The sequence below is a fragment of the Microcaecilia unicolor genome, chromosome 2, assembly GCF_901765095.1.
Source record: "Microcaecilia unicolor chromosome 2, aMicUni1.1, whole genome shotgun sequence".
In the NCBI taxonomy this organism is placed as follows: Eukaryota; Metazoa; Chordata; class Amphibia; order Gymnophiona; family Siphonopidae; genus Microcaecilia; species Microcaecilia unicolor.
The window spans coordinates 486,908,565-486,929,136 of record NC_044032.1 but is presented as its reverse complement, the minus strand read 5'-3'; the positions used below and the strand labels follow the sequence as shown (position 1 = coordinate 486,929,136).

The 20,572-nt window shown below is 44.1% G+C and overlaps 1 protein-coding gene across 1 annotated transcript in view; it reads left to right on the top strand.

Annotated features, from left to right (window-relative positions):
* The window catches only part of LETM1 (leucine zipper and EF-hand containing transmembrane protein 1), a 289,282-nt gene that overhangs the window by 203,885 nt on the left and 64,825 nt on the right, over positions 1-20,572 (top strand). The window contains 1 exon segment of the mRNA XM_030191105.1: positions 8,194-8,346. Within this exon segment, the coding sequence (XP_030046965.1) occupies positions 8,194-8,346 (153 nt within the window).

The following is a 20,572-nucleotide window of genomic DNA, read 5'->3' as shown; positions in this document are numbered from 1 at the left end:
TCTAAAGGCTTTCAGAGATCGGCTGTCCAATCAAATTATCCAAATTTAGACAGACAACCAGGTTGCCATGTACTATGTCAACAAGCAGGGGGGCACCGGATCTCGCCCCCTGTGTCGGGAAGCCATCCAGATGTGGCTTTGGGCTTGCCGTCATGGCATGTTTCTCCAAGCCACATATCTGGCAGGCGTAAACAACAGTCTGGCCGACAGGTTGAGCAGGATAATGCAACCTCACGCGTGGTCTCTCAACAGGGTAGTTGTGCGTAAGATCTTCCGAGTGTGGGGCACCCCCTCGGTGGATCTTTTTGCCACTCAGATCAATCACAAGGTCCCTCTGTTTTGTTCCAAACTTCAGGCCCACGACAGACTAGCCTCAGATGCCTTTCTCCTTCATTGGGGGTCAGTCCTTCTGTCTGCGTATCCTCCCATACCTCTAGTGGAGAAGACTTTGCTGAAACTCAGGCAAGACCGCGGAACCATGATTCTGATTGCTCCCTTCTGGCCGCGTCAGATTTGGTTCCCTCTTCTTCTGGAGTTATCTTCCGAAGAACCGTGGAGATTTGGAGTATTTTCCAACCCTCAGAATGAAGGGGTGCTTCTGCATCCCAACCTCCAGTCTCTGGCTCTCACAGCCTGGATGTTGAGAGCGTAGACTTCGCCTCTTTGGGAATTTCTGAGGGTGTCTCCCGGGTCTTGCTTGCTTCCAGGAAAGATTAGGTGTTACTCTTTCAAATGGAGGAGGTTTGCCATCTGGAGTGACAGCAAGGCCCTTGATCCTCGCTCTTGTCCTACACAGACCCTGCTTGAATACCTTCTGCAGTTGTCAGAGTCTGGTCTTAAGACCAACTCTGTAAGAATTCGTCTTAGTGCTATTAGTGCTTTTCATTATTGTGTGAAAGGTAAGCCGATCTCTGGACAGCCTTTAGTTGTTCGATTCATGAGAGGTTTGCTTTTGTCAAAGCCCCCTGTCAAACCTCCTACAGTGTCATGGGATTTCAACGTCGTTCTTGCCCAGCTGATGAAAGCTCCTTTTGAGCGACTGAATTCCTGTCTTCTGAAGTACTTGACCTGGAAGTTCATTTTCTTGGTGGCTGTTACTTCAGCTCGTAGAGTCAGTGAGCTGCAAGCCTTGTTGACCCATGCTCCTTATGCTAAATTTCATCACAACAGAGTAGTTCTCCGCACTCACCCTAAGTTCTTGCTGAAGGTGATGTCGGAGTTCCATCTGAACCAGTCAATTGTCTTGCAAACATTTTTCCCCGTCCTCATACCCACCCTCCTGAACGTCAGTTGCACACCTTGGACTGCAAGAGAACATTGGCCTTCTACGTGGAGAGGACAAGCCCCTTCAGACAGTCTGCCCAAATGTTTGTTTCTTTTAATCCCAACAGAAGGAGAGTCGCCATCGGGAAACGTACTATCTCCAGTTGGGTAGCAGATTGCATTTCCTTCACTTATGCCCAAGCTGGGCTGACTCTTGAGGGTCATGTCACGGCTCATAGTGTTAGAGCCATGGCAGCGTCAGTGGCCCACTTGAAGTCAGCCACTATTGAAGAGATTTGCAAGGCTGCGACGTGGTCATCAGTCCACACATTCACATCTCACTACTGCCTTCAGCAGGATAGCCGGCGCGACAGTCGGTTCGGGCAGTCGGTGCTGCAGAATCTGTTTGGGGTTTAGAATGCAACTCCATCCCCTTAGGGCCATTTTTATTCTGTTCCAGGCTGCACTCTCAGTTAGTTGTTTTCTTCATAGGTCAGTTTTTATTATGTCCTCGCCGTTACGAGGCCCAATTGACCCTGTTTGTTGTTTTGAGTGAGCCTGGGGTCTAGGGATACCCATATGTGAGAACAAGCAGCCTGCTTGTCCTTGGAGAAAGCGAAATTACTTACCTGTAGCAGGTATTCTCCGAAGACAGCAGGCTAATTGTTCTCACCAACCCGCCCACCTCCCCTTTGGAGTTGTTCCTTTCTTTGGTTTTGCTTCATAAGTTGACTGAAGCGGGACTCTTGCGCGATGGGCGGGAAGATGGCCGTGCATGCGCGGTGCACGCGCTTGAAGGCTCTAGCAAGCTTTGTTGCTAGGAAGATTTTCCGTACCTGGGGCTGCCGTGGACATCACCCCATATGTGAGAACAATCAGCCTGCTGTCCTCGGAGAATACCTGCTACAGGTAAGTAACTTCACTTTCTCCGAGGACAGCAGGCTGATTGTTCTCACCCACCCGCCCGCCTCCCCTTTGGAGTTGCTCCTTTCTTTGGTTTTGCTTCATAAGTTGACTGAAGCGGGACTCTCGTGCAACGGGCGGGAAGATGGCTGCGCATGACCCGCGTGCTCAAAGGCTTTAGCAACCTTTGTTGCTAGGAAGATTTTCCGGACCTGGAACTGCCGTGGACGTCACCCATATGTGAGAACAATCAGCCTGCTGTCCTCGGAGAATACCTGCTACAGGTAAGTAACTTCGCATTTCACTCCTTAGAATGAAAACCAAAAAGTATAGTTGCACAACAGGCCCTGGCCACAATGAATCCCAAATTCCATGATAACAAGGAAATGTTCAACTCGGTCATGTATACCCAATCCATAGAGGCAATATAAAAACAATATATTAAGCGGAGAGATCCTCCATCTAGTTTTGAAGAAGTGCACTGCAGGCGCCTGAAAAGCATCTCATATCACCTCATCCTCTTCAGCAGGAGGGTCTGTGAGATCTACTGATGTTATATCCTAGCACCTCTCTTACTGCACTTTGTGCTCGTACTGTATGTCATGGCTCTCCTCCAAAGGAGGAGATATTGCACTATGAAGGCACAACCAAGGCACGTGGCATACTCCACAGTGTAGTCACTTGTAATGCTGCAGTGTCCTCCAGGCAAACGAAGTAAAAGAATTGTAATCCAAAACATGTGTGTTTCAGTTCAGTGTATGTCCACATATGCTGTCCCTCCGTATTAGGCAGTCATCTTCTGATAGAAGCATCCCCTTCATGATGTAGAAAAGCCTCTGGTGACCCTTTGGTAGACACCATATGAAATATCTCTCTATATAAAACGCATCTCCAACATTCTAATGAAGCCTCACTTTCCCAACGTTCTAAAGTGAGGCGGCAGAGACTACTTTTTGAACATCAGTGTTTGCCCCGCCCACGCGCTGCTGATTGGCTGTGCCTCAGGTGATGCACACAAAGTACGGTTCCACCTCCCAAACACTCACATGGACTTAGAAACCACCAAGCCTTTGAATGGGACCGGTGCTGCAGAGGAGCAGGAGTGGGACAGCGAAGAAAATGCAGCGGCGTTCAGGAAAAAAGCAAACAAACACACACGAGTCCCGCCCCTTCCTGAGGAGGGGGTAGCTACCAGCACGAGGAACCAACCGCGAGGAAAGCACGGACGAAGAACGCCACTAAACAAGCTGTTCATGCGGTGAGTCTCCAAGCCGGCGTTCAGTGCCTACAACAGAGGCTTCCAAGCACATGCGCCCTCAGCTCCGCCCCCCCTACAGAACGCCACCCACATTCCACACTAAAACCAAACCACCCCCCCCCCCCAAAAAAAAAAAACCCACCCAAACGGAAACCTCCGGCGCCCAACCCCCCCTAAAAAAAACGGATCACAGCCCACCTGAGTGCCCAGCTGAAATCAGTGCCTACAAGGAGACCTCCAGACACATGCGCCCTCAGCCCCGTCCCCCCCTACAGAACACCACCCACATTCCACACTCGAAAAAAACCCATATCTACTCCTACTGCCTGCCTGCCTGCCTGCAACGGATCCCTCTGGTTTCAACAAAAATACAAGTGCCTACAAATACCACATCAGAGTGCCCTGCTGAATTAAGATTACTGTATCACACTCACACGCAGAGAATCACCCCCTACCAGCCACAAAACCCCCCCACATCTAATATGGACAATCAGCATCACTCACTAACACACATACATACAACCAAACTGCCCACCACCCAAAATGCCACACACTGCCATGGACAGACAACATCTTGCTTTCACACTCATACACACACACTCCCTCCCCCAACCCCCTTAATACAAAAACTGAAACAGTAAAAACCTACATCTCTCTCTTACAAACACCCACAGACTCCCATAATCCCCCCCCCCTAAAACACAAACACTCATACAGAACAACCCTACCCCACAAACACCCCCCTACAAAATGGCACACCCACCCACAGACACCCACAACCCCCCTCAAAACCACAAACACTCATACAGAACAACGCTACCCTACCCCACAAACACCCCTCCCCCCCCCAAAAAATAGCATACACCCATAGACCCCCACAACCCCCCCCCTCAAAACCACAAACACTCATACAGACTTTACAACTTAAAAAAAAAACTCTTTTCCTTTTTAAAAAAAAATATATCCCTTAATATCAAACAGAAAAAGAAAACAAAAAAAAAAAACAACACATGCTAGCACCCGTTTCATTTGTTTTGGAAACGGGCCTTTTTTACTAGTTATAATATAAATACACTCTATGTGTAAGGCATAAAACTTAAAGCCACTTATGTCAGATGGTTTTACATTTTATACTTATGCTTCTACATGTGGTCCTCTGCACAATAGTTACTATAACATCTCTTGTGCTAGTTAAATGCGAAATGCATTCTCTTTTTCTAGAAGCCTGTTATACATGGACCCAGATTAGTTCCAGGTGTCTTTTTCTTGTCCACTGTGAACCAAAATGTGGGTAATGGACCGCTCCACCGCTCCTGCTGTCTGAGTACCTTATGTTTTAACAGTTTTTATTGATGATTTCACACAATAAACATATCCATAAGATTGAATACATAAATGGTAGTAAACAGGTCAATCCTATGTACATTAAGTCTAAGCTGCTATCATCAAATTTTTATTACAGTTTTCTCCCCTTTCCCCCCTATGTCTAATACCTTTGAACATAATCGTCGTACAATTACAGAAAAAGTATGTAACAGTGAGCAATAAACGCAAACATTAAATTCCAATAATAATATCTCGTGTGCTGTTCTGTGTAATATTGTCCTTAGTATATTTCAACCGTTTTTATTGAGGAGTCCACATAGCAAACACTTCCATGAGATTGAATACATAACTGGTAATGCACAAGTCTCTCCTATGTTCAAGGAGTTTTACCTTGTCCAACACTATTCCCCCCCCCTTCCTCTCACCTCCCTCCCCTCCTACTTTTAAAAGAAATATCCCTCTCCATACTACATGGTCTATTCTTATTCCACCTCTCCATGTACCTTAACTTCAAAAGTGTGGGATAATGTCTACTGCCCCATTTAGCAGTTTACAGCTCTATCTGTTGTTATCCTCACTATCTTTTGTTCTCCTCCCAATCTCACCCGATTAAAAGTTACTGAGACTCCCCTATCCTTACACCTTCTTCTATTGTGTAGGCAATTTATTTAGCACTGCACTTTGGCGGCTGTCTGAGTACCTTAAACATTCTCCCTTTGCCTTGAGGCCTCCAGGTCCTCCACTTACTTGGTTGCCTCTTGAACTGTATCCAATTTTTGTACATGTCCATTGTCAACTATTTTAAGCTTTGCTGGATAGAGTAAACTAAATCGTACCTTCATTTTAAACAAGTGGTAACAAAGAGGTGCTAATGCCCTGTTTTCCAACAAAACTTTGTTGGAGTAATCCTGGAATCACAAAATATGTTTATTCTGATGCTCCAATGCCTTTCCATTATGGATAGCTTGTAGTATTTCCATTTAATGGCAGTAATTGAGCACGTGGAAGATCACCACCTGTGGGTGGCCTGCTAAGTCCCTCTTGGGTCCTAAATGGTGGACATGCTCCACCCGAAATGGGCTGCTTTCTGTGTCAAGGAAATTGTCGTAAACTGCTGTTCTATTCCATCCAGTTTGTCTAAAATTAGCTGCAGTTGTCTGCCAACAGTGTGCGCCATTGCAGCCCGCACCTCCTTGGTAATTTCTGTTGTCCACTCTGAGCTTGGTGTTGGAGAAGGTGGCACATCTCTGTCCGCCATCTTTAATTCAGTGGCTTGTGTCGTCTTCTCCTTTTTGTTATTTTGAAGGCCATCCGCTTATCTATATAAATAATTCTCATCTCCAACGTTCTGAACCTCACTGTGTGGCAGGGAAACACTGAAGCCCTGCAGTCTTCTAGGCTGTCAGCACCACTCACTCTCACTCTCACTCATAGACCCGCCCTCAGCCACGCCCCATCCACACATAATTCACAACCCCAACATTCTAAATGTAAATTTGTAGTTGCAAGATCCTATGAGTGTCTGCCCCGCCCTCGCGTCACAACGTGATGACGTGGAGGGCGGGGCTATGACACTCAGCCAATCGCCAGTTCCACTGCCCTCTGACGCTCCCCCCACCGACGCACAGCGAGAAACAGCGACCTACGCAGGGCCTCCACCCCCACCCCGACGCACAGCGACAACAGTAGGGCATCTGAACGAGGGTGCGTTTTATTTTCAACCATGAATACCTGCCCCGCCCACGTGTCAAACGTGATGACGTCGTGGGCGCAGCAATGCCTAAACGAATCCAGGGTGCAACAAGAGAAACGGACCTCCAGAAGGAGACCCCTCAGAGACAAACCCCCCCCCCCCCCCCCCACCCATCCGCAAAAACGGAACGACTCACGAACAGGAAAAAGAGGGAGGGCGCCGACAGATGAGGGCTCAGGCCGGGGGTCACAGACAGGGTCCACTGGCGACTCGCAACAGGGGGGAGGGAAAGAGCACTGGGTCACACTCCAGCGCTGCCACCAAACAAACCTATGACATGCCTCAGGAGTATAACCCACAAGAGTGGAAGAGAGCCACACAACACCACACTAAGCAAGGAAGCCCTTTGGTTAATCTCAGTTTCCACTCCAATACGCAACCGTCATTCCAGTACACACAAAAAAAAAACAAATAAACATAGGAGCTGCTGCTGCTACAAAAGAAAGGGGAATCAGACAAACCCTGAAACTGGGAGGGAGGGAGGAAAGGACGGAAAGGGGGCACCTTACAACTTTAAAGGTAAACTATGGAGAGGGGAGGGGAGAGGGGTCCCTAGGACCAGAGAGGGGGAAAGGAGGTTCCCTAAGACCAGAGAGGGAGGAAGGGGGGTCCCAAGAACACAGAGGGGGGGAAGGGAATCCTCAAACCAAAGGGGAGTGGGTCCTGAGACATGTGAGGGGGGAGAGGGGAGGACACTCACTGTCTCACATACACACTCACTCTCACATACACCCACTCTCACAGACACAGTCGCAACCACCCTCACTCTGTCACACACACACTCTTGCACATTCACTCTCTCTCTCTCTCACACAGTCACTCTCAGAGACACTCTCTCAAACATACACACTCAGTGGAAAAGCTTGCTAGCGCCCGTTTCATTAGAACCAGAAACGGGCCTTTTTTTACTAGTTAGATATATTTCAGATTAACAGGGAGTGTTATTTTTGCTATCAGTAGACAGCTGAGTAGCAAATCTGGGGGTGAATATGCTAACTAATGCAGATTTATTTGGGAACCTCGGGAGCAGCAATCTCCTGCTGCCTTACTGTTCTGTGCTTCAACCAGAAGTCTCTGGTGATATCTTTTGAAGATACCTTGTTCCGGACCATGCGTTTTGAGTGATTATTGGTCTTTTCCCAGTTTCTAGTTTAAAAGCTGCTCTATGTCCTTTTTAAATATTGATGCCAGCAGCCTGATTCTGATCTTAACATATGCCTGGGATGGCACACCTGTAGTGCTTCCTTCAGGTAAGATGGGGCAGAAGCAAACAACTCCTGGTGAACAATTGTCAGCACCTTAAAGTGAATCTCTTGTGCCCCTGGAAGCCAGTGTAGTTGCTTAAGAGCAGGTGTCACATGTGAAAATCTAGATAAACCCACAATTGTTCTCACAGCAGCATTCTGTCTACTTTTACATATCCTGCCACAGTAAGCAGTTAGTGCATTAATTAGCTGTGTAGTAAGTGTTACCACATCTAATTTTAGGTGATGAATGCTACTGTGCTTTATTAAACAGGCCTCATGGTCTCTTTCTGCATTATGTTCTACTTTTCTATATTTATACAATAACTCTTCTCTTGCAAAAGACATTTCTATTTCTTGTTTGGTAGTTTTAGAAAATCAGAATAGTTTTTTTAGAATTTTAGTACTGAGTTACTTATAATGATATTTTGCTGTTCAAAATGCAGAAAGAAGTGGAACCAGCTGTGGATGTAGAAGCGGCCAACGTTAATGTAAAGAAGAGTCCAGTTAGTGTGGTTAATGAAGAACTGCCAAAAGTGGACTTGGAAAAGCATACAGAAATCTTGATTGACAAAGCTCCAATCTTGGAGGGGGTTAAGGTGATTATTTTATTTTATTTTTGGCAACTTTGTAGATTTGTACACATGTCACTTATGGTTGTTGATGTTATATGCAATGCTTTTATTCATTTTGGGCCTGATATTGAAAAAAAGCTGAGCTACTAAATGTTTGCCTTATTTTCAGCAAGATTTAAGAGCATAAGTTTTCAGATGAAAATAAATCTTAATTTAGGAGCTTCAAAGATATGCTTATAAATTTAGGCCTGCCACACACTTGTCTAGATGTATGAGCTTAATTTATGAGCCTAGTGCTGAAACTCAGTGCTAAGCTCCTAACTTTTTTTCCTTGTCCAAAATACGTCCATGTTGCTACCTAATTTTTATGCTCCTAAAATTTAGGAGTTTAGTGAAATAAAAGTTGTGCACTGAGCTTTAGTAACTTTAGGAGCATAAATCCTTTGAATATTGGATCCTACGTTTAATACCTATTTCAAGTTGTCATCAAGCATGATGTTAGTACTATGATTCATCTTTGTGCTCATTCTTGTGTGTAGTCTCAAGATAGTTAATTGAGGGATCCTTTTACTAAGCTGCAATAAAAATAGGCCTTAACACACCTCTATGCGGATCTTTCCCACGCACTAAGGCCATTTTTACCACGGCTGTAAAAACCCCAATTTTTTTATTTTTTCCATTAATGGCTATGCGATAATGTAGCCATTAGAGCATGGCAATTTTAAAAAAATTACCACTTACCAGTACCTGCGTTATCCATGTGCTATCCAGTTATCACAGGAATTCCCACTCTCCGCCCCTGGCATGTCCTCAAACAATTTCCCCAAAATTATTTAGCACACTGTTAGCGTGAACACATTAAAACTATTACATGATGCTGTAGTGTGTCCCGCAGTAGTCCATTTTTTTTGCTGCATTAGGCCTGTCCATTCTCACCTGCTTGCATGATGCCAAGGATGCCTACACTCAAATACCAATTTATCCCAATTGTATTCATTGACTTCACCTCGTAAAGCAATCATTATCAATACAAAATTCTCTCTTTCAGACTTTCCAAGATGTTTACCAAATGTTTTGTAATCATAGCAGCCCACTTATACAAGCAAGATCTCCTGGTTTTTCCATACATTGATAATTGACATATGGCAGCACCATCCCAGAAACAGTCTGCAAAACCTACTTCAGTCCTTCAAGTTAACATGTCAACTCTCCAGCTTACAAAGAATGCTTCCTTTATAAGTAGCATTTGTGGACATAACAGGCGAAAGCATTTCTTTTGCTTGTCAGACTATAAAGACTTGTCAGTCTGTTCAAAAAGTTCACTACTGCACTTGGGTCACAGCCAGAACCTACTTAGAAATGCTCTGCCCTATGGCTTTTACACTACGTGTAGTCCTATTATGCTTTCATAATGTGAAGGGCTCATTGTGTTTCAGTGGAATCAAAAGGCCCTGTCCTGATTTACCTATTGTCCTCACTAAAAGTCATATTACAGTAGTGGACCTCAGAAGCCAACCTGTTTAAGGGATTCCCCTTTACACCACAGGACCATCAATTATGTTTCCATCATATAGATTGGGGTGCCCTCCTCGGTCCTCAATATAGGCAAGGCATCCAGTCAGAGGTGAAGGACTCCTCTGTAGCAGACATCTGGAATTAAAAGCTATATTTTATTCTCTTTGATTGATCATTCGCCCATTTTCTGTGTGGTTTGTCAGTGCTGATTCAGACATAGGTTGCAGTATTATTTCAACAAACATGGTGATAAAGGATCCCTTTCACTATATTGAGGGGCTGCACGAATATGAGATTTCATGAGCCCTAGTCACATAACTATTCAAGTTACTTATATCCTAGGAAGTCAAAACCACCCATCAAACAGACTCAACAGATTGCTTCTGCCTCATTAGTGGACTTTAGGCTGTCAAATTCTACAGTGCATATTCCATTGCTGGGGAAACCTCTCAGGCTTGTTTTCCAGTAGTGAAAATGCAAAACTACCTCTTTACTATTTAAGATTCTTGTGTCCAAATTGTCTTGCACATGGTACCCTAACCATAGAATAGACCTGGTCCCTCCTCTATCCATATCCACTCATTCTCCTGATGGCAAAAATGCTACACAGATTTCAAAGGAGGTCAGATACAGTGATTAACATGGCACCCTACTGGCCTTAAAAGAACTAGTTTCCCCTTTTTGATTCTCACTCCATTCAGGCCCCAGATTTTTCTAGTTTTAATGGAAGAGAGAGGAATCTTCTTGCATTTCAACCTCAAGTATTGGCTCTGATAGCATGGAAATTGAGCAGTATCCAGTTGCCTCCTGCAACCTCCAGGATATTTTGTTGGCATCAAGGATACCTTGCACTACAAAGTCAACTTCAAATGGAAGAGGTTTTTTGTCTGTGGTATTCAACATGAGGCCAAGATCCTTTTCACAATCAATCAAATAGCATACTCCCATATTTGTAAAAGCTGAGACTCTAGGCATCCTCTGTCGGGGTGCATCTCAGTAGCTTATCAGCCTATTGCATCCTGCTAGATTAAGCTCTGGGTTTCAGGTGTCTCGTATCCAAATTCATGAGAGGCCTTCTTCATGTTAAAACAACAGTCTAAAAGCATCCAGTCCCTTGGGACCTGAATACCTTGCTTTCTTTCATAGAAACATGACAGCAGATAAAGGCCATATGACCCATCCAGTCTGCCCATCCTCTGTAACCCATAATTCTTCCTGTTCCTAAGCGATCCCACATGCTTATCCCATGCCTTTTTAAATTCTGGAACAGTCCTCGACTCCACCACCTCCACCGGGAGGCCATTCCACGCCTCCACCACCCTTTCTGTGAAATAATACTTCCTTAGGTTACTCCTAAGCCTATTCCCTCTTAACTTTGTCATATGCCCCCTCATTCCAGAGCTCTCCTTCAATTGAAAAAGGCTCTCTTCCTGTACATAAATGCCCTTGAGATATTTAAACTTTTCTATCATGTGTCCTCTCTCCCAGTGTATACATGTTGAGGTTCATAAGCCTGTCCCTATAATTTTTACATTCAAGACCGCTTACTAATTTCATAGCCACCCTCTGGACCGACTCCATCCTGTTTATATCTTTCCGTAGGTGCAGTCTCCAGAACTGCATGCAGTACTCCAAATGAGGCCTCACCAGAGACTTATACAACAACACTATCACCTCCTTTTTCCTGCTGGTCATGCCTCTCTTTATGCACCCAAGTATCTTTCTGGCTTTGGCCATCGCTTTTTCTACCTGTTTGAAAGCTTTAAGGTCGTCAGACACAATCACCTCCAAGTCCCGCTCTTCCTTTCCACACTGAAGCACCACATCCCCTATATTGTACCGTTCCCTCGGATTTTTGCGACCCAAGTGCATGACCCTGCATTTTTTGGGGATTAAACCTTAGTTGCCAAATATCGGTCCATTCCTCTAGCTTCGCTAGGTCCTTCCTCATGTCATTCACACCCTCCAGGGTGTCCACCTTGTTGCAGAGTTTAGTATCATCCGCAAAGAGAAAAACCTTACCAGACAGCCCTTCCGCAATATCGCTGACGAAGACGTTAAAAAGAGCCGGCCCTAGGACCGTTCCCTTCGGTACTCCACTGACGACATCCTTTTCTTCAGAGCAAGCTCCATTTACCACCACCCACTGTCTCCTACCATTCAACCAATTTTTTGCCCAATCACTCTAGGCCCCACACCGAGGGCACTCAATTTATCAGTCGCCTGTGCGGAACCGTGTCAAAGGGTTTGCTGAAATCCAAGTATACCACATCAAGCACCCCTCCCACATCCAACTGTTTGGTCAGCCAGTCGAAGAAGGCAGTCAGATTCATCTGACACAACCTGCCACTAGTGAAGCCATGCTGCCTCGGGTCCCATATTCCATGTAGTTCAAGAAATGTCACATCCTCCTCTTTAGAAGCGTTTCCATTAGCTCACCACCGAGGTCAGACTGACAGGTCTGTAATTCCCAACCGCCTCCTTACTTCCACTCTTGTGCAAAGGAATCACATCCGCCCTTCTCCAGTCCACTGGGACCACTCCAGTTTCTAAGGAAGCATTGAAGAGGTCTATTAGCGGAGCCGACAGAACTTCTCCGAGTTCCTTAAGCACCCTCAGGTGTATCCCATCAGGCCCCATCACTCTGTCTACTTTGTTTGGCAAGCTCCTCACGAACACAGTCCTCCGTAAACGGTTCTTGGTCTACCATACATCCATTCCCTTTAGCCTTTGTTTTCTGCAGCCCTACCCTCGGTCTTTCATTCGTGAACACAGCGCTAAAATAATCATTAAGCAGTTCAGCTTTATCCTTATCTTCCACATATTTCTCTCCCTCAGCTTTGAGCCTCACAATGCTATTATGGCACTTCCTCTTGTCACTTACATATCTGAAAAAGGTCTTGTCCCCCAATTTTACTGTATTAGCTATCTTTTCCTCCATTTGCCGCTTCGTTTTCCTGATAGCTTTTCCAGCTTCTCTTCGCTCATTTAGGTATTCTCTCCTGTCTTCATCTTTCTCAGTCATTTTAGCCTCCTTTTCCTTATTTTTTCAGCTACTACATTTAAGTACCAGAGAGGCATTCTTTTCCTCTTACTTTTACGTAATTTTCTAACATAAAGGTTAGTTGCCTTTAATATAGCTCCTTTCAGTCTTGTCCATTGCTGTTCTACATTCTTCAGCTGTTACCATCCCGCTAACTGTTCCTTAAGAAATTCCCCCATCTCAGCAAAGTTAGTTCCTTTGAAATCTAGGACCTTCAATCTCGAATGAGCCCTCTCCTGTTTTAATATTGAGCCATACCATACGATGATCACTAGATGCCAAATGGTCTGCCACCTTGATGTCAGAAACGTACTCTCCATTCGTAAGCACCAGGTCCAGAACAGCTCCATCCCACATCGGTTCCGTTTCCCACTGCTGGAACAGTTCTTCTTGTAGGGAATCTAAGATCTCTTTGCTTTTAGACGACCCCGCAGCCGGGACACCCCAATCAACATCCGGCATATTGAAGTCACCTATCAGTAGTACTTCCTCTTTCCTAGCTGTCTTGCGGATGTCTTCAATTAAGTCCCTGTCCATTTCCTCCGACTGTGAGGAAGGTCTGTATATCATTCCAATATAGATACATTTTCCTTTCCTTCTTTCCAGTTTAACCCACAGTGCTTCTTCCATACCCAACATGTCCTACAGTTCTGTCACTTGGATATCATTCTTAGCATATAATGCCACACCTCCACCCTTTTTTCCTACTCTGTCCTTCCTGAATAGATTATAACCAGGTATAGCAACATCCCAGTCATGGTTCTCCATGAACCACGTCTCCATGACCGCCACTAAATCCAAGTCCGCTTTCATCATTGTAGCCTCAAGATCTAGAAGTTTGTTTCCCATACTACGGGCATTGGTATACAAGGCTGTCCAGATTTTACTCTTTTTATTCACTTCTATAGAAGTATTAGATGTCCTACCTTCCTTGCGGTTAATTATGGCTTCGTGGCCTTTTATACCCATCCTCATCAATTTTAGTTTAAAGCCCTCTTTAGTACTTTAGCCAGCCTGTTGCTGAAGACACTCCTTCCCTTCCTTGACAGACGGACACCATCACCGCTCAGTACCTCTTGGAAAAATCATCCCATGGTCTATGAAACCAAAGCATTCTCGTCGGCACCAACCACGCAGCCAAGCATTTATCACCAAGATGCGAGCTTCTCTCATTCGACCTTTACCTTCGACAGGGAGGATCGATGAGAACACCGCCTGCGCTACCCTCTGACCCAAAGCCATGAAGTCTCGTATGATACGTTCAGTAGGAAACTTAGCTGTATCATTTGTGCCAACATGGATGAGTAGCAAAGGAGCGTGGTCCGTAGGCTTGATGTCTAGGCAATCTTTCCACAATAACGTGAATCTTGGCACCAGGCAAACAGCACACCTCTCTGGACAACATATCTGGCCGGCAAGTGGGCGCTTCGGTACCCCTGAGAAGTGAAACTCCAACCACCACTACCTTTTGCTTTCTTTGGGCCAACTGTCCGGCTGTGATGGCATTTTTGGTCATTGTTACCTCCTGTTTTTGAGATGTTTCTAGCTCTTCTACCTCCATGGCTGTGAACCGATACTTTAGCTGAATAGAAGGTGGAGTTGGAGGACTGATCTTGTGGGACTTGGTGTCCTGCTTCCAGCTGTGCTCTGTCTGCCCAAGATCTTCTCCCCTTTGCTGGAAGTCCTCAATGTTTTGACCTGTGTCTCTGGGTCAAATTTCTGGTTGTCCCAGATGTTTCTTAGTCTTACCACTTCTTCTCTTAGTTCTTGTACTTCTTTCACAAGTGACTCAATGTATGTACATTTATCACATGAAACCAGAATCTTGTCTTTGTCCAAGGATTTGGTCTTCACAGTGGTAGAAGCTGTACTGAAAGCAGTAGCTTTAGGGGTTCTTTGTTTCTTTACCATAGTTCCAAATGTAGGGGCTGTTGTACTTGTGATAATAAAAAAATGTAGGCTGTCACACAACAACCTGTTATTTCTCCTACTCCTCTTCTATGGGATATAGAGGTAGGTAGTTAATTTCTCCTACTTCTGTTCTATGGGATATAGGGCTAGGTAGTTAATGTGTAGTTTTAGGGTAAGAACTGAGAACCTGTTAAGATTTATTGTGTGGGTGGAATTCAATGTATGTATCTGACTATTTGTAATTCAGTGATTGAGCTTTTTCCTTCAGGGTATTTGGTTTTTTTTCCCCCCCCAATGCACTGGTTAGTTTAAACTTAAAACCTGTGGAATGTGTTTGCTGTAAAACCTCTCTAGAACTGCATTAAGCCACTTATCTACACAGCTGGTTAGGATTAGGGGAAGACAAGGTTAAGAAATGCACCAGAAATGCCCAACACCACAGCTCTAAGGTAGGGATAACCAGAAATAATGCCAGAAGAAGTCTTATCTGTGAGCTTCCTTCAGGCAGGAGTCAAGAACGAGACCTCCTCGTGGTGTTCTCTCAAAGCAGAAGCTGTAGCCACACCTAAGCTTTACAAATTGTCTACAAAAAACCAGGTGGGGGAGGGCTCAACACACTTTAAGGAAAAGAAAAGGAGATCTAATAGAGTTATAGCAGTTTTTAAATCTAGTACTCAGATTTACAGATATCATTAAATAACACAGCAAGCAGATCACAATATTAGCAGAGCAGATAAAAACAGTTTTTTTGTTTTTTGGGGTGGGGGGGGGGGAGATATAAATGCAGTGACAAGGACTGACAAGGATTGGGGGGAGAAATGCCCAAAACCACAGCTCTAAGGTAGGGATAACCAGAAATAATGCCAGAACAAGTCTTATCTGTGAGCTTCCTTCAAGCAGGAGTCAAGAAAGAGACCTCGTGGTTGCCTTCAGCTCTCTTAAAGCAGAAGCTTTAGCCACACCTAAGCTTTACAAATTGTCTACAAAAAAACAGGTGGGGGAGGGGGAGGGCTCAACACACCTTATGGAAAAAGAAAAAGAAATCTAATACAGAGTTATAGCAGTTTTTAAATCTAGTACTCAGATCGGAGTGGTTAGTGCAGTGGACTTTGATCCTGGGGAACTGAGTTGGATTCCCACTGCAGCTCCTTGTGACTCTGGGCAAGTCACTTAACCCTCCATTGCCCCTGGTTCAAAATAAGTACCTGAATATATGTAAACCGCTTTGAATGTAGTTGCAAAAACCTCAGAAAGGTGGTATATCAAGTCCCATTTCCCATTAACAGATATCAATAAACAAGTTAGAAAACACAGCATCAAGGGAAGAAGTATTCTTGTAGGACTATACTACGTCCACCAGAACAAAATGAACAGACAGATGAAGAAATGTTTACAGAAATTAGGAAAGCTAGCAAATTGGGCAATAGTATAGTAATGGATGATTTCAATTACCCCAATATTGACTGGATAAATGTTTCATCAGGGAGTGTCAGGGAGATAAAATTCCTAGCTGTAATAAATGACTTGCTTCCTGGAGCCAACTGGTCCAGGAATGGAGAAGAGGTGGAGCCATTTTAGAGCCAATCCTTAGTGGAATGGAGGGTATAGTACGAGAGGCAATGGTGTTGGATCCACTTGGAAACAGTGATCATAACATGATCAAGTTTGAGCTACTACATGGAGTGAAGCCACAAAGGAAATCTACTGTACCAGCACTTAATTTTCGAAAGGGTGACTATGATAATGAGGAAAACAGTTAAAAAGTGGAGGAGTGGCCTAGGGGCTAGAGTGGTGGACTTTGGTCCTGGAGAACTGAGGAACTGAGTTCGATTCCCACTTCAGGCACAGGCAGCTCCTTGTGACTCTGGGCAAGTCACTTAACCCTCCATTGCCCCATGTAAGCCGCATTGAGCCTGCCATGAGTGGGAAAGTGCGGTGTACAAATGTAACAAAAAAAAAAAAGAAGCTAAAAGGATCTGCTGCAAAGCTCAGAACATTAATCTAGGCATGGGCGTTGTTTAAAAATACCATCTTGGAAGCCCAGACAAGATGCATTCCATGCATTTCCTAAGGTGGAAAGTGGCGAAAATGACAGCATGGTTAAAAGGTGAAGTGAAAGAGGCTATTAGAGCCAAAAGAACAACCTTCAAAAATGGAAAAGGGACCCAAATGAAGAAAATAAGAAGCAACATAAGCACTGGCAAGTTAGATGTGAAGCACTGATAAAGAAGGCTAAAAGAGAATATGAAGAGAAACTTGCTGCAGAGGCAAAAACTCTCAGTAACAACTTCTTCAATTACATCAGAAACAGCCTGTGAGGGAATCCGTGGGGCTGCTAGATCATGAAACAGTAAAAGAGACACTCCGGGAGGACAAGGCCATGGTGGAGAGACTGAATAAATTCTTTGCATTGGTCTTTTCAGAAGAAGATGTAAGAGATCTACCAGTACCAGAAATGGTTTTCAAGAGTGATGCGGAGGAACCGAAAGAAACCTTGGTGAACCTGGATGACATACTGAGCCAAATCGACAAATTTAAGAGTAGTAAATCACCTGGACTGGATGAGATACATACAAGGGTACTAAAATAACTCAAACATGAAATTGCTGATCTGCTGTTAGCAATCTGTAACCTGTTAAAATCGTCCTTAGTACCTGAAGATTGGAGGGTGGCCAATGTAATTCCATTTTTTTTAAAGGGTTCCAGGGCAGAGTCACATGATGCTGTCTGCAGCTCTGGCCATAATTTAAGAGAGCTGCTCTGGAGTCCTCCCAAAGCCTTTCCTAACTTAACCATTTGACACGGAAGCAACCACAGATTTTGTATAAAGATCCTGGGAAACCCTGTGGACAAATTTTTTTACTTCAGTGTATTGGCCCTGACTCTTTGGAATAACCTGCACACAGACATTAGAGCTGAATCTTCGTTCAAGAAATGTAATTGTTTCCTTAAGGAATTCTGCCAAGATTTCTGAGTAATTTCACCTTTTTATTTTTGGCCTTGTTTGTGCTGAGGAGCATTGTTTGATCTGTCATATTTCTTTACCCTCCCATATCTGCTTGTATGTGATTGTTTTTTCTTTTTTTTCTCCCTTGAAAATGTACGCTTTATTACCTTCTGTTCTTGACCCTTCTTCTTTTTCCCTTCCTACTCTCTCTCATTTGTCATTTGTCTATTGTCGGTTCCTATATTTTTGTAAACTGCTTAGATGTGTCATGATTTTGCTATATATCAAATAAAGATAAACTATGGAAACAATGAGGTCAAGAAAGCTGCTTTCCCTCCTCTGAAAAATTCCCACAGAGAGCAGCACTTGTCTTCTTCTTTATCTGGGAGCATGCAACAGCCTTCACAGTCCAGTCACTGATGTACCTCAGTAACCAAGGAGGTTATATCTCCTGCACACCTAGTATCTTTCATATTTGTAGTGATAAAGAACTGGACAGGAAGATTCAGGTGATACTAAATCACTGTCAAGGATCAATGCATCAGCACCATCTTCATCAATGCTAGTGATGAAAGGAAAGGGCAATAAAGGAGAAGCATATAGACCCAGAAATCGGTTGATGCGGAATAACATTTCCTAGCTGCAACTAAAACAGAAATCTGATAATAAAATGGATTAATTATAAAAGAACCTTTCGTTTTAATCAGTTTATTAAAAAAAATTATAGATAACCACCCTGCCCCTCCCCCCCAAGCCATATCTAGGTTTTTGTAAGGTAATCTTACCGTTTGGTATAGTATTTTTACTGTCATGGACAGTTAAGATGGTAAAATTTAATTAGTCATATCTGCCTATACGGACCTGAACTGAGACCAGCATCTTATTTGACATCAGTTATTGAGCAAATTGTAGATGATGCTATGTTTACATTGAAATGGATTTGAACTATGCAACTTTGTAAGTTTCCATGTGCTCTGAAAGTGAGCCTCAAAGGGTTCTACATCCCTATGCATATTCATTTAACTATCCAATTCCCTTTAAAGGTTTTGGATCCATGACAACAGATTCTAGGGGAATTTTATCTAGGGAAGAATTAGAAAAAGCAAGTGGAGAGACCTTATATCATATGTTCAGCATGTTAAGGACTGTAACATAGTAACATAGTCTATGATGGCAGATAAAGACCTGTGCAGTCCATCCAGTCTGCCTAATAAGATAAACTCATTATACATGGTATGTGATACTTTTTATGTATATCCGAGTTTGATTTGTCCTTGCCATTTTAAGGGCACAGACCGTAGAAGTGTGCCCAGCACTGTTCTTGTACTAAAAGTTCTGAAGTTAACATCGAAGCCCCTTAAAATTTACACTCCAGCCCATCCATATCTGTTCAGTCACGATCAGGGCATAGACCATAGAAGTCTGCCCAGCACTGGTTTTGCTTCCCAGTTATCGCTGTTGCTACCCAATTTCCACTAAGATTCAGTGGATCCATTCCTTCTTAACAGGACTCCTTTGTGTTTATTCCATGCATGTTTTGAATTCTGTTACCATTTTCATCTCCATCACCTCCCTTGGGAGGGCAATTCATATATCTACCACCTTCAATGTGATAAAATATTTCCTGACATTACTCCTGAGTCTGCCCCCTTTCAACCTCAATTCATGTGCTTTAGTTCTACCGCCTTCTTGTCTCCGGAAAAGGTTTGTTTGCAGATTAATACCTTTCAAATATTTGAATGTCTGTATCATGTCACCCCATTTTCTCCTTTCCTCCAAGGTATACATCATCAGGTCGGCAAGTCTCTCCTCATGGTTTGCAATGCAAATCCCATACCATTTTTGTAGCTGTTCTTTGCACTGCTTCCAGTCTTTTACATCCTTAGCAAGATACGGCCTCCAAAAACTGAACACAATACTCCAAGTGGGGCTGCACCAATGACATGTAGAGGGGCATCAATATCTTCTTTGTTCTGCTGGTTATACCCCTCTCTATGCAGCCTAGCATCCTTCTGGCCACAGCCACCGCCTTGTTTCATTGTCTCTTCACCTTCATATCCTCGGACACCAACACCCCAAGGTCTCTCTCGTGAGTCAAGCTTACTAATCTCTCCCCTCCTATCCGGTAACTCTCTTTTGGGTTTCTTCGCCCCACATGCATCACTCTGCACTTCCTGGCATTAAACTTTAACTCAAATATTAACAAAAACAAAACTTTTTAAGGAAATATAAAATATATTCTCTTAAAATATTTGTAGTTCTCAGACCAACAGGGTCATTTTTGAAAGAGATGGACGTCCAAAAAGTGAAATAAATCGGCACTTGGACGTCCATCTCACAGAAACGTCCAAATCGGTATAATCGAAACTGCATTTTGGACGTCTTTCTCGGAAGTCCGTCGCAAGGACATCCAGATCTCAATGGGGTGTATCGGAGGCGTGTTCAAGGTGGGACTTGGGCGTTCCTAAGACTTGGACGTATTTGAGCCATAATGAAACAAAGCAAGAATGTCCAGCACTAAAACTTGGACGTTTTGAGCTGGACCTGTTCTTATTACGAATAAGGCACAAAAATGTGCCCCAAATGACCAGATGACCACTGGAGGGAATCAGGGATGACCTCCTCTTACTCCCCCAGTGGTCACTAACCCCCTCCCACCCCCAAAAAGTGTGGTGAAGAACATTACTTGCCAGCCTTTATGCCAGTCTCAGATGACATATTCAAGACCATGATAGCAGTATGCAGGTCCCTGGAGTATTTTAGTGCACTTCAGACAGGTGGACCCAGGCCCATCCCCCCACTACCTGTTACGCTTGTGCAGGAAACTGTGAGCC